Source organism: Scomber scombrus, chromosome 11 (genome assembly GCF_963691925.1).
Source record: "Scomber scombrus chromosome 11, fScoSco1.1, whole genome shotgun sequence".
Lineage (NCBI taxonomy): Eukaryota > Metazoa > Chordata > Actinopteri > Scombriformes > Scombridae > Scomber > Scomber scombrus.
In genome coordinates, this window is record NC_084980.1 from 10,325,433 (window position 1) to 10,338,576 (window position 13,144).

The window sequence follows — 13,144 nt, forward strand, 5'->3', positions numbered from 1 at the left end:
GAAGTAGCTCGAATGCTAGAAAAATCATGTGAATTAGGCTGTCTGTGTCTTAAGTATGTTAAATCAGTATGTCCTGCTACTTTTTAAAATCTGTACTCTGCTATTCTGTTGTCATCTGCTGACAGCTTCAAACACACCTCAGAGGAGCCTTTATGCTGGCTGAGATCAGCTTCATTTACTCAGTCTTTCATTTATCACCCTGTTGGCGGATATACATCCTGATCATGTTGTATTGTTCAATATTTACCCAGGTCAACTCCCATTAAAACAAATGTATAAAGGCTTTCCCGTCAATGCTTCCCATTCAGCTCTGCTTTTACTTCAAAGATCCACATCACCAACAGAAGGTGTTGGATTCAGGCCTTCTTGCCCGAAACAGTTTCAGTGTAGATCTGGGGCACCTTTGCTGTCTGACCTGTGTATCTCACTAGTGTTGCGTTACCCTGTGCGCTTTGTTGAGTTCCCAAAGTCTGTGGTGCTGACCGTGTTGAAGACCCCACCCTCGGCCACAAAAACCACTTTCTTTGACCTCTGTGTTCTTTGTAATCTAATGCCACATCTGCTTTGTTAATGTTAATGATCTCTCCAGCTCTTTGTCCTGCTGTGTTTGCACCTTCCTTACAAGGAACATCTTCATCTGTTTTTTGTTTTGGCTTGAGAGAATAGATAGTCTTACAAGGATGCTGTTGCTGAGACACAAAGAAACCAATTTTGGATCAGAAATGGAAACATCCTCTCATTAATAATTTGTAGATTTCTAGTGAATTTCTTCCTGCTTATAAAGCAAACAAACTACCCTCAGTGTTGGACAGAGTGGTGGTGAAGACTATCAAGAGGAAATGAAATGTGTTGTTAATGTTGTAATGAAGAAGGTTAATGAATTCAATTAATCTCATACATTAATTTCAGACAAGAATATTTCCTGGCCTCGTGGGAATGGAAGCATGAAGTTAAAAAACAATGAAGTCCCAGAAATACTATTGGAATATTTCATCGACCGGTCTATTTCATCAAATGACTGATTAAAACTCAAATTGTCATTACTCAAACATTTTTAAAAGAAACACTCTTTCCCTTTCTTTTTGTAAAAGTCCTTTGTTTATAACTTCAAAATGTTCTGCATCATCTTGTCGATTGAAGCACTGGATGAAGACATTTGCTGCTAAGTCTGTTGAGTTTGACACAAGCACAAAGGAAGCTTTTTTTGTGAATCTGCTACAAAGCTCTATATTGAAATGTCACACTTATCATCTGTGACAGGTTCAAAGATGTTGAGCTTGTCTGGGTTTTCTGACCAGTTTTCTCTCTGAAAGGCTGCTGGTGAATAGTGTTTTGTACAGATTCTGGTGTTGGGAACCTGTGTCACTGTGGCCCGCAAGAAAGGATTTGCTTTGGACTCAGATACAGCACAAGAAAAGGATCACTCCATGTGTTTAGAAACGTGTTGTCTGGACTATCAAAGATCTGAGTACTGGAAACAAGTGTGTGAAGTGTCAGAGATCAGCTGAGTGAAATCAGTGTTGACAGGACTGTTTGCAGTTTGTGTCAGGGTGCTAATGGTAAATTAGTATGGATTAAAAACCGAGATTGTAATTTTTGGGGGCAGGGATAGTAATCTGTTTGTACTTCATGTGTGAGGTACTCAGTTGCAGGGGTGGAAGACATAGTCAGACCCTTGAGTAAAAGTAGCAAAAGTAACAATGTAAAAACAGCAGGTCTTGTATTCACAAAGTATAGAAATACTTGCAAAATGTCATTAAAGTATCAAAAAGTGTTATAGTACTCCCAATGCAAAATAGTCTGTCAGTATATTAATATTACATAATTGATTGTCTTGTGATTACTGATGCATTAATGTAAGCTGTACCTAAAGTTGATCGATATGGGGCTTGTGTATGTAACAAGTAACAAGTAAGCATTGTGGAGTAAAAGTATAAAGTACTTTAGCAGAAAATGGAAATTCTCCAGTACAAGTTAAGTACCTCCAAATTGAGTAAATGTATACTTAGTTACCTTCCTTTTTTAAGCTTCTAACTTCCCTCTACTTCATTTCATTTGTCTGTACAGTTTGTTTCACTTTAAGCCTACTTTGTACTGCAAAGAACAGCATGCATACCTGGACAAAAACCTGAATTAAGGTGATAGTGAGCAAGTAAGCATAATTCAGGTTTCAGAGGGAGCTATGTATTCCTATCTGAAGGACCCATCAGCACATCAACCAATAAATAAATGTACACAATGGAACAATGTTTTTAAAATGAAAAACCACATCATTCACCACTTTAATACTCCCACAAAGTGATTTTCACTACTGCCTGGTGATATTTGACAGACGAAATAGTTTCTCTTTACTGTTCCTGTGATGTGTCATATTTCAGAGGGTGTGTTGGATTTGCTGTCCTTTAAATGATTAATTATTCGATAATTAATGATCTTTTAGCCATTTTTATTCACCCTTAAGCAGCTTCAAGGTTGGAAAGATTATCACATATATTGTCCATCAGGTGGAAATATTGCTGTGTCTTGTGCATCACTTTATACACAATTCTCTAAAATTAAGCCTGTCATGATATCTTTGGAAACTTCTGGATCTCTGCTAGAATTATTAAAAAAAACATTGTGGGTATGTGGGTTTGAACAACATTTAGCTAGACAGCGTGAGTTTATAAAGACCAGGGCTGCTGTATATTCAGGAGTTAACTATTTTCTCTTCTGTCTCAAGTACATTTTTGCAAAAGTTTTTGTGCACATGTGCAAGGAACCCTGCAAACCTGGAAACTGAAAATGAAAGCAGATAGTGTTCTTAATGTGTGCTAAAAGAAAGAGAGAGTTTGTTGTGTGTGTGTGTGTGTGTGTGTGTGTGTGTGTGTGTGTGTGTGTGTGTGTGTGTGTGTGTGTGTGTGTGTGTGTGTGTGTGTGTGTGTGTGTGTGTGTGTGTTAGAGGACACATGCACACATTTACACGCATAAACAGAGGAGGATTGTACAACCGTGCCCCTCTGCTAAGCAGTGCGGCTGCATAAGGAGGCCAGTGTGTTGAACACACCACACCTCTTATTCTGTCAACACTTCTTTGGCCATCGTGGCTTGTTGTACTTCTTCTTTTTTTTATTTACCGAAGCAGGATACTCACCCAGTTTATGACAGAGCTCAGTGCACTTTGTCTCTTAGCACCTCAATAACAGTAAAAATAGATTTATAACCCCTTTCCCATGTGATAGGGAAATTATACTCTAACAGAAATTATACTCTAACTCAATGGGAATTCAAACAAGAAAAGTATATATTGTGGTCAGTCAGATCCGTGTACACAGGGATTTGGAGCTTCTGGTGTTAGCAGGGTGTTGAGTCCATCTGAGCCATTCCCACTCTGCTGTTATACATTGTAAAAAGCAGGTATCATTTCTTCTTTCATTCCACCACGTGACTATAGCATACACATGCTCCACAGTCTGGAAGTGACATTGCTGCAGGACTGTAATATAGTTTCCCTCTTAGACTATCTTGCCTTCACCTCATAAGGATTTTAAACATTTTGAGGCACCTGTCACTGGCGTTGAGGTGACGAAGAAAAGCAGCAGTGACAGTTCAGAGATGAGATGCTTCAGTCAGCAAATGTGAGAGAAAAGACTGAAGAATGTTTGTCGCCAAATCCACAGGACGGCGGCGTTATCAGACCGGTAATACATGCAGGACAACACAAGACAATGAGCTTTTTTAGTGGTGTTTTGCTAAGGAGTTAAAAGATTAGATTTACATGTTTTGTGAAAATGGCACCAAACTTGTTGACTACTAATAGTTAAATATGTCCTTCACATTTAATGGCACATGTGTACTTCAGGATATGCTTTTGTTTTCCTTAGTGATACTAACATGTTACGGCAAATATGGAAATGTGTTTGTGGTTTGAGTTTGAGGCATCAGTCTTGAAAGTAAGACAAATCAAGTGGACATCTTCCAAAATTACTGTTGCTTTTAGTATAAAATTCCCACTTTGTTACTATCCTTCCACTGCAGCTCAACAGGGAAACACAAAGAGTGAATTTTAAACTAAAAACTGAGTAACTAGATCAGACTGCTGAAGGACTGTGGAATACATCACCCATCACTCACATTGAAAGTGTATTTGGAGGGGATCTATTAATGTCTAGTATCAACAAGAGGAATGATTACTACAAAAAAAACTTGTGAACCTATCCTTTAACTGCACATTTTTTATGAGGTACTACAATTTAGTTAAACTTTATTCCCTCAGAGGAAAAATCACCCTGTAGTCAGGTGCACATGGGAGAGAGCATAAACATAAATGTACAAAATTACACAAAACAAGGCTAAATAAAATTTCCTCAACTATGTAGATCGTGTAGATAGCGTTTTAACAATGTCTAAATTAGAATAGGAAATGAGTATAAGAGTTGCATCCCATGAGTGTGTGTGTGTGTGTGTAGGCAACAGGGGGATTTCCTCATCATAAATTCAAGATCAACTTTTGCATAAAAACAAACTGAAGGTGCTTCTAACAAAGTGTTCGTTAGCTGCTGTTTGTGCTTCACTAATGATTCACCAGTGGCCCCCCCGATTTGGTGCAGGATAGATTTTCATACTAAAGAAAGTATAGAAAAGCTAACATTAACTCGGAGCTTGTACTGTAAAATACACACTTTCCCCTCTGTCCCCAATCTTTACACTTAATTATTATTGCTAATCCGATGCTCATGCTCTGTGTTCCAAGACTGCAGTAAAGATGACAGGAATGTCCTAACACTTCCTCAGGCTCAGTTTAACTACCCGTTAACTACTGACCGGCATTCCTGATCGTTATACACACTCTCTACACAGCTTTGGCACTCCCTTCCTGTACACTTTCCCTCACTGTAGTCCTGCATTCTCATACACAATATCAACTGTGGGAATTGTAGCAGGCTGGTGTTTTGTTTAAGGACACTTCAGCAGCCTTGCTCTTATCTGGTAGGGACTACAGTGATTAGAGTTGTCTCTCCTTTCTTAGACTAAACCAGATATAAATTCTCTGTGCCTCTCTAACCACATCTCTTTTTCTTTATGTCCATCCTAAAGCCTCCTTTGACATCCCCTGACTCCCAGGAAGAGGCCTCCACGATGGTTGCGTCCTCCACACACTCCTCGAGGCTGAAGTATATGTCTCTTGGGGTGCTGGTGTTGCAGACCACGTCACTGGTGCTCACCATGCGCTACTCCCGCACCCTGAAGGAAGATGGCCCCCGCTACCTGGCCTCTTCTGCTGTGGTGTCAGCCGAGGTGCTCAAGATCCTCACCTGCACCCTCCTCGTCTTATCCGAGAACAGTGAGTATCGTTTCAGGTAGCATGTGTTGAGACTTGAGGTGTTTTTTCTCAGTTTTTTTCGTTCGTTTTAGCGATTTATTTCCCAGTCATAGATTAGGCACGACTGGTCACAAGATCTCAAATAAATGTTCCCCCATCTTCCTCATAATTAAATGTCAGATGTCTCTGCCTTTGTCTCTTCCCTCCGTGGGTGGTCCCCATGCTCCCTGTCTGACAACACATTTTCTGTCTGCCAGATTTCAGTTTGCGGGCAATGAACCAGCTGCTGAAGGAGGAGATTGTGAACAAGCCTGTGGAGACCATGAAGTTGGCTGTTCCTGCAGGGATCTACACACTGCAGAACAATCTGCTCTATGTTGCCTTGTCCAACCTGGACGCAGCCACCTATCAGGTTACACATGAATGTGCTGGTTCAAGTTCGCTGCATCTGTGTGTGTGTGTGTGTGTGTGTGTGTGTGTGTGTGTGTGTGTGTGTGTGTGTGTGTGTGTGTGTGTGTGTGTGTTTGTGTGTGTGTGTGTGTGTGTGTGTGTGTGTGTGTGTATGCGTTTTTGTTACGTCTTGGGGACCTTTTCTGGTATAAACACCAACCTTGTTGGGACCAGTGGTCCTCAGGGGGACCAAAGCCCGGTCATCATGAGGCAAATGATCATTTTTGATGTCCTGGTTAAGGGTTAGTTAGGGGTAAGATGTGAATTGAAGGTAGGTTAAGGTTAGGTTCAGAGTTTGGCTTTGAGTTAGGCTGTACACAATGAATGGAAGTTAGTGCAACATACTACAAGGATACCTGTGAAAAATTCTATGAAAGCCACAAAAATTCACAGTCAAAGCTATTCACTGATGTACAATTGAGAAAATGTAACCTTGTGTTCACAGGGTATGTTTGAGGATTTCTTACTGTGTGTGTGTGTGTGTGTGTGTGTGTGTGTGTGTGTGTGTGTGTGTGTGTGTGTGTGTGTGTGTGTGTGTGTGTGTGTGTGTGTGTGTGTGTGTGTGTGTGTGTGTGTGTGTGTGTGTGTGTGTGTGTGTAACTGAGCTGATTTAAATTTAGTTTAGCAGTCACCTCACTGTTTAAATTCATGACTACACAATTTAGTGGCACACAGTATTTAGCATACTTCTGGAGAGTGGTATCAAATTGAACTATTTACGTGAATAAGCATCCTTTTAACCCTTGTGCCTCACTAAGGACATTTTTGGCTTTTCATTTTTTATTTTCTCCGTAATTTGGGCTGTGTTGATGCATATGGCATCAAATTCTCCATGGGTATTCTTTTTAATATATATATTTTTAAATTTCAATCAATCACTTATAATAGGTCTATAATACACTGCGTAAACAAAATTGTTCCTGTGGGATCCTTAGGGACAAAAATGTCCCCATTTAAACCCATTAAAACAACATTTTGTGACCCCCATCAAGTGTTGACAGCATATTAATGCTGGGTCTTTTTGGTTAAAATGAGGAGATATCAACATGTTACTAAATATTACAGATGTAGGCACTCATTTATCTTCCTGTACAGAAAAGTACATACAGTATCATGTTCAGTATCATAAAGAAATAAGTCCTCCATGAAAGGGGAGTGTGACAGGAGCTAAAGTGGGTGAGGAACTTCAGCTCCCTATGTTGATCTTTCCAAGTCTGTATTGATCATGTTTGATGTGACTGATCTTCTGTCATATTTGCATACCTGACTACCTCTTTGTATTTTTATGTGCAGTGAATGTATCATTTCCTCTCTTTCTTAGTGGTGTGTTTTTGCTGTGTTTCATGCAGGTCACGTACCAGTTAAAGATCCTCACCACAGCACTTTTCTCTGTCTCCATGCTGGGGAGGAAGCTGGGCATTTACCAGTGGCTCTCCCTGCTCTTCCTAATGGCTGGAGTCACTCTAGTGCAGGTAACAGAAAATGTATACCAAACTTGCAGTATGCAAATAAACAAGTTTAGCTTTATGGTTTCTAGTGTTGTAATGTTGTATGTTTCTGTGGGATGAGTACGACTTTATTCAAAGATCAGATGTTTTACTCTAAGTGACCAGACCGATTTGAAGTATTCTCCCTGTGTTTTAACTTCCACAGTGGCCCACAGAGTCTGAAGGGGACACCGAGCAGAAAGTCCTGTCTGCAGGCTCTCAGTTTGTGGGAGTGATGGCTGTGCTGATGGCCTGTGTGTCCAGCGGCTTTGCTGGAGTTTACTTTGAGAAAATCCTCAAGGAGACAAAACAGAGCGTGTGGGTCCGTAACATACAGCTGGGTGAGTGTCTGTGCGTGTGCGTGTGCATTTGCATGTGCGTGTGTGTGTGTGTGTGTGTGTGTGTGTGTGTGTGTGTGTGTAAATGATTTTTTGTGACCCGTCTATTTTTATGACCCCTCTTTTATGTCCCACAGAAATTCACAAGCGTGTTCTGTGTGACACAAATATGAGCTGATAAAAAGTTTCATAATTTTTCAAAGGATGTGTTAGTTGTAGGTCACAAACTCAGCAAAATAGTTTCTGAAATGCCATGCCTATAAAACACATATAATGGAAAAGTTATATGTGGAATGAATGATTTATTAACATGAATAAAGCCATCAGCCACAACGTTTATGTATTTACAAACCATGCTTCATTAGAAAGCTGTGCCACAAAGAATAAACAGTCGCTTTCCTACTAACATTTGGGTATTGTGTTGTGTTAAAGGAGGACTCCACAGATTTTACACATGAAATTCAGTTTATTTGTTATGTGTAGCACTGCTCAGCTTGTGAAAACAGTTGTCTAGTGTCTTCTGTGGCTATGGCATCAGTGTGATCTGGTAACAAAGACAATAAACTTCAATTTAACAGACCACATTGTTTCATTGAAACACTTTATGCTCATATCGGTAAAACATTTGATATGTCCAGCCTGAAAAACAGCAGCACTCCCTTGAATCAGGCTTTAAATCCATAGCTGGGTCTCTTTTGTAACATGGCTCCTCTTATCTCTAGCTGCAAGCCTCTATTGTACGTTCCTCTTTTGTCATGTCGCTTGATTGCATCATCGCCTCAAGTTCTCGAAGTGCTCGAATCATACTCCCATCCATTTCCAATTAACACTGAACAACTCACATACTTGTGAGGATGAAATTTTATATTGTTTATGATATAATACATTGTCAACTCAAGTGGACATAAGGCTGCTTTCTCAGAGTGGAGATTAAAGTATTTATGTTGCATTGATGATGAATTAGCATTCATTATTCAGTCATAAACACTTCAGATGTTGTTCAGAATTTACCTGCTCCATGTGCTTAAATCAGTATTGTCGGAGAGTTAGAGGAGATGTAAAACAATAATGAGAAAAACCCCCAAAACTTTCCATTGAACTAATTAATATTCAAGTGGCTGACATGCTGTATTTCTCATGAATACCAACGATCTGTTGGCAACTGCTGCTGCCCTTTGATACATCATCAACACACACTGCTGGAGGCAACGGCTGCAGTTAATATGTGTAACAAACTTACAACTTGATAAATAAATTGGGTCCAATTCGACAGACTCTCAAAATACAACTGTATTAAGTATGACTATGCTGTATAAAATGGTCTACTCATCAGACAAAAGGACGTTGAAATCATTTGTCAACCTTTTAGTTCAGTGTCACTTCCCTATTTTCTCATAACATTACAAGCCAGATTAACATGTTTCTGACCAAGAAAAGTCTGATCCTCCTCCCATAGAGGTAGGAAAAAGGAGCTATGTTACCAGAGTGACCCAGTTGCAGTTGTTTTCCTATTATATCAAAATTCAAAAGTGTAATGTATCTTCTGTGTTACTAGATTACAGTAATTACTGTAAAGATTTGCCTATCCAACACCATATTTTAAAAGAGAGCTGTGCTATTTGGTTTTACAACATTCTCACTCATTCATTATAGTTTGTCTGATTGAGATTGTTTTAATTTCTGAATGGGGCAGAGCTGAGGCAGGGGGTAAATAGTTTACAGAAAGACAGTTTTTCGTCTTCTCTCCCTTAATCTCATTTGAAGCTTTTTAGTATAATAATCTTTCAAGCTTTGAAGAATTACAGACCAATCAGTCCACTGGTGTACAATTGAGAGGTTTATGATTCCTCACTCTCTCTCTCTCTCTCTCTGTGTGTGTGTGTGTGTGTGTGTGTGTGTGTGTGTGTGTGTGTGTGTGTGTGTGTGTGTGTGTGTGTGTGTGTGTGTATGTGTGTGTGTGTGTGTGTGTGTGTGTGTGTGTTTGTGTGTGTGTGTGTGTGTGTGTGTGTGTGTGTGTGTGTGTGTGTGTGTGTGTGTGTGTGTGTGTGTGTGTGTGTGTGCGTGTCTGTGCGTGTGTGTGTGTGTGTGTGTGTGTGATTTCACTTTGAAGTAAGAAAAAAGATGAAGGCAGGGAGCGTGTTCCGGCATGAAGAGTGCTGGACAAGGGGGAGAAGTTAAAGGCAGTTTTAAGGGGGCATGTCAACAGGCAGGGCACCTGTCAAATGTGTTGAAAGTATCACGTCTGTGTGCACTATAATGACATAAAACCTTATACTAGTTTATACTCTCACACCATATGTGCAGCAGGTTTGGCTCAACTTGGGTTACAGTGTCTCTTGTGGCAGTGAAGAGTAGTGAAACTGACTAAGTGATTTACTCCTGAACTGGTCTAAACTCATTCTTAACTCTAAACTAAAGCTGTTTCCCTTTGCTTTGCCTCATTTATTGTCTCCTCCAGGTCTGTTCGGCTTTGTGTTTGGCATCTTAGGAATGGTAATATATGACGGCCAGAGAGTGAGGGATTTGGGAATGTTTCAAGGATACAACACAATCACCTGCACAGTCGTTGTCTTACAGGTTTAACCATTATGTTTCTCTTCAGTCTTTTTTTATCATTTGAGTCCTCTCAGGATTGCTTATTTACAGCTGTATCTGTGATGTTGCGTGTTTTATGCACAGCTTTATGTTCATGTTCTTGTACAGGTGTCACCACATTACATGAGTGCTCACAAGGTGCTGTTTTCTCTGCCTGCAGGCTTTGGGAGGGTTGGTGATAGCAGTGGTCATAAAATACGCAGACAACATCCTCAAAGGATTTGCTACCTCTCTGTCCATCATTGTGTCTACACTCATTTCATATTTCCTGCTGCAGGACTTTAACCCCACTGGGTAAATTAACTCATTCTTGTGCACACTCCCACAAGGTTGAGCTTTGATTTGCATATTATTACTCAAGAAAAATACATTACTGCCTTTTTTAACATGAGATTTTTTTATTTTATTTTATTTAACTCAATATGTTTTGTCACTTCTTTTCTCCTTGGTCCTGCCTGTCTCTCAGCGTGTTTTTCCTAGGGGCAGTGCTGGTTATTGCTGCCACATTTCTTTACGGCTACAAGTGCAAACCCGCCTTTGGCAGCGCCGTCAAAGTATAGACGGGTCTTTGGACTGTGCTGCTTGACAGAGGAGACGACAGACGGAGCAGGACTCTATGAAGTATGACAGCGAGTTTGGCATGCTTACATTAAGAATGCAGGAAATGTGGATGTGATAGTCACTGCAATACTTCCGCGACACAAGACTGAATGTTTCCCGTCACTACTCTGGTAAAATGCTGCTTTGCATAAAAAATGGGGGTCAATAGTGAAACACATTTGCTTTGTAAGTTACTATGTATATACACCATATGACCAAGTTGTCTGTCAGTGCAATTTAGAGGGACCAAGAGATTAAAACCATGACCTCACTAAAAGGTGGAAACTGATATTTTAAATGTCTATATTTCAGTCATTTATTTATGTATTGATATGGGGAAAGGGGTGTATTTACAAAGCAAAAAGGGTGTTACTGGTGCTGAGAGAGCCTCCCTCAAAGAGAGGAAAATCCTCAACTGAGCTTCCATCTAGTGGTGGAATGAAGAGCAAACTTGCTGCAAAGAGGAGGGGTTAGCTCTGTTCAAAGATGCTGAATGTCCTTTTTTTTAATGTGATGAGATAAGATGGGATATGACTGCTTCGACCTTGCTGCTCACAGTCTGAAGGTTTATATCAAAAGAACACATTCTACTGTTATTTAAATGCAAAATAAAGGTCTTTGTGCAGGAACAAATGAATAAATTACGGCATCTTTTATGCTGGAACAACTAGCTTTGCCGTCATCTTTTTTCTTACTTCAAAGTGAAATGAAGGGATAAATTGGAGCTCTATGTTAACACACACACACACAAACACACACACACACACACACACACACACAAACACACACGCGCACACACACACACACACACACACAAAACACACTCACACACACACACTCATGCATACGTACAGAGCTTGGCACACCCATGAATACTCTTTTTTTTCCAGTTCCAGTTGCAGTGCACTCAGAAAAACCAAACCAGTCTCTATAGCAACAGATGTCTGAATGAGCTGCGGTGCAGCAACAAATGTAGACACACTGAATTAATGAAACCTATTTTAACCTCATGGAGTATTTACATGGTAGTAACAGCCATTTTATTCAACAAAGACCCTGACAAATAAATGAAGATAAAAACAGAATTGAGACACTTTAAAGAATCTCTCTTATTTGGCCAGTTTTTCTCCCTCTGTGTTCTTTTTTTGTTGTTTTGTTCATACAGTCACAGACAATCTTTGCATAGTTGTGGATTTAAGAGCAAAATTAGCATTTTGGAATGGAGGTAGTGTATGCGATGAGGTGGACAGACAGGGCAGATAGAAACAGATGGGAAGGTGAGGCGTGAACCTGGAGAGAAGCACAGATGGACGATGAGTCATGTGACTCGTGTGTGGAGTGGCAGGCAGGGACTTGGACGGAGCCTTGGACCATAACCATGACACAGGAATGCCTTCGTCTATGATTATCTGCAGAAAATTACTGCTAAATAGTGAATGTTCATGAAATGAGGAGATGCTGACCTCATAAGACCAAGTGTTAAAAAGTGGCACTTATCCAAATCAGTTCTTTTTCAAAATGTGGTCTGGTTAAAGTCCACACCAGATAAACTGTTAAGGGTACATTAAGAATCCCTGATTGTCAGAAAAATGTATGTAACTTTGTCTCTGTATTACAAGATGGCCTGATTACTGCCACATTAAATCTACCCTTGGTCTGAGTAGAGTTCGGCCCCATTCCAGCTATGATATATGAAGCTCTGACTGCTATCACCCTCTTGTTTTAAATTTGCTGTATGGCACTATTCCAAGTCATTTACAATGCACTTATTGAAAGCATAACTGACATTATTTATTAAATGTGGTAACAGGTCCGGCTCATCTCTCTGATAGTTTGTCACCCATCTGAATACAGTATCAGCTGCACTACGGAGGCTACAAGTTGGAAATATGTGCGTGGATTAGCAAAATTCCAGTGAAAACTACAGCAGATGTGTTTTTCTTCCAGACTTTTATGCCAAGTGGGTGCTCTTAATACAATCTGACTGATGCATGAGTTTAATCTTAACCTAAAAAGATTCATATAATACTTTTTGTCACTTTTAAATTATCTGAATACATCCTTTAACTCTGGTACTGAGTGTGCTGAAGGCCTTTATTGGCACTTACGAGGTTTAACCAGCCCGCATGTTTTTTTTTTCTTTTTGGCTGATGCGACTTCTCAATCACAATGTCTTCAGGTATCAAGTTATACAAAACAAATGCTATTCTTATTCTTCTCAAGGACAGTTTTTTCCCCATCTCTTTCACTCTCATCTCATGCAATAAGATCTACATAAGGATGCAGGATGCAGTTCTCGTTGTGTTCTAATACCTCTGTGGTACATCTAAAAACAGTGTTCCTTCTTTGCTAAAAGGCAAGCAGAATTCTCA

General features: G+C 39.9%; 1 protein-coding gene across 1 annotated transcript; it reads left to right on the top strand.

Moving 5' to 3' along the window:
- Positions 1 to 3,887: 3,887 nt before the first annotated feature.
- slc35a3b (solute carrier family 35 member A3b) lies at positions 3,888 to 10,732 on the top strand. The gene is made up of 8 exons (XM_062429189.1): positions 3,888 to 3,932; positions 5,077 to 5,323; positions 5,560 to 5,714; positions 7,102 to 7,224; positions 7,406 to 7,580; positions 10,036 to 10,154; positions 10,333 to 10,466; positions 10,639 to 10,732. The coding sequence occupies exons 1-8, from the start codon at positions 3,888 to 3,890 to the stop codon at positions 10,730 to 10,732; spliced, it is 1,092 nt and encodes a 363-aa protein (XP_062285173.1).
- The last annotated feature ends 2,412 nt before the right edge of the window (positions 10,733 to 13,144 follow it).

What these genes read in the sequence shown, in the direction of transcription:
- slc35a3b (XM_062429189.1), top strand. Translation starts at nt 3,888, where the DNA reads ATGGAAATGTGTTTGTGGTTTGAGTTTGAGGCATCAGTCTTGAAA. An exon ending in CTGGAGTCACTCTAGTGCAG is followed by an intron (nt 7,225 to 7,405) that starts GTAACAGAAAAT and finishes TAACTTCCACAG; the next exon opens with TGGCCCACAGAGTCTGAAGG. An exon ending in GCACAGTCGTTGTCTTACAG is followed by an intron (nt 10,155 to 10,332) that starts GTTTAACCATTA and finishes CTCTGCCTGCAG; the next exon opens with GCTTTGGGAGGGTTGGTGAT.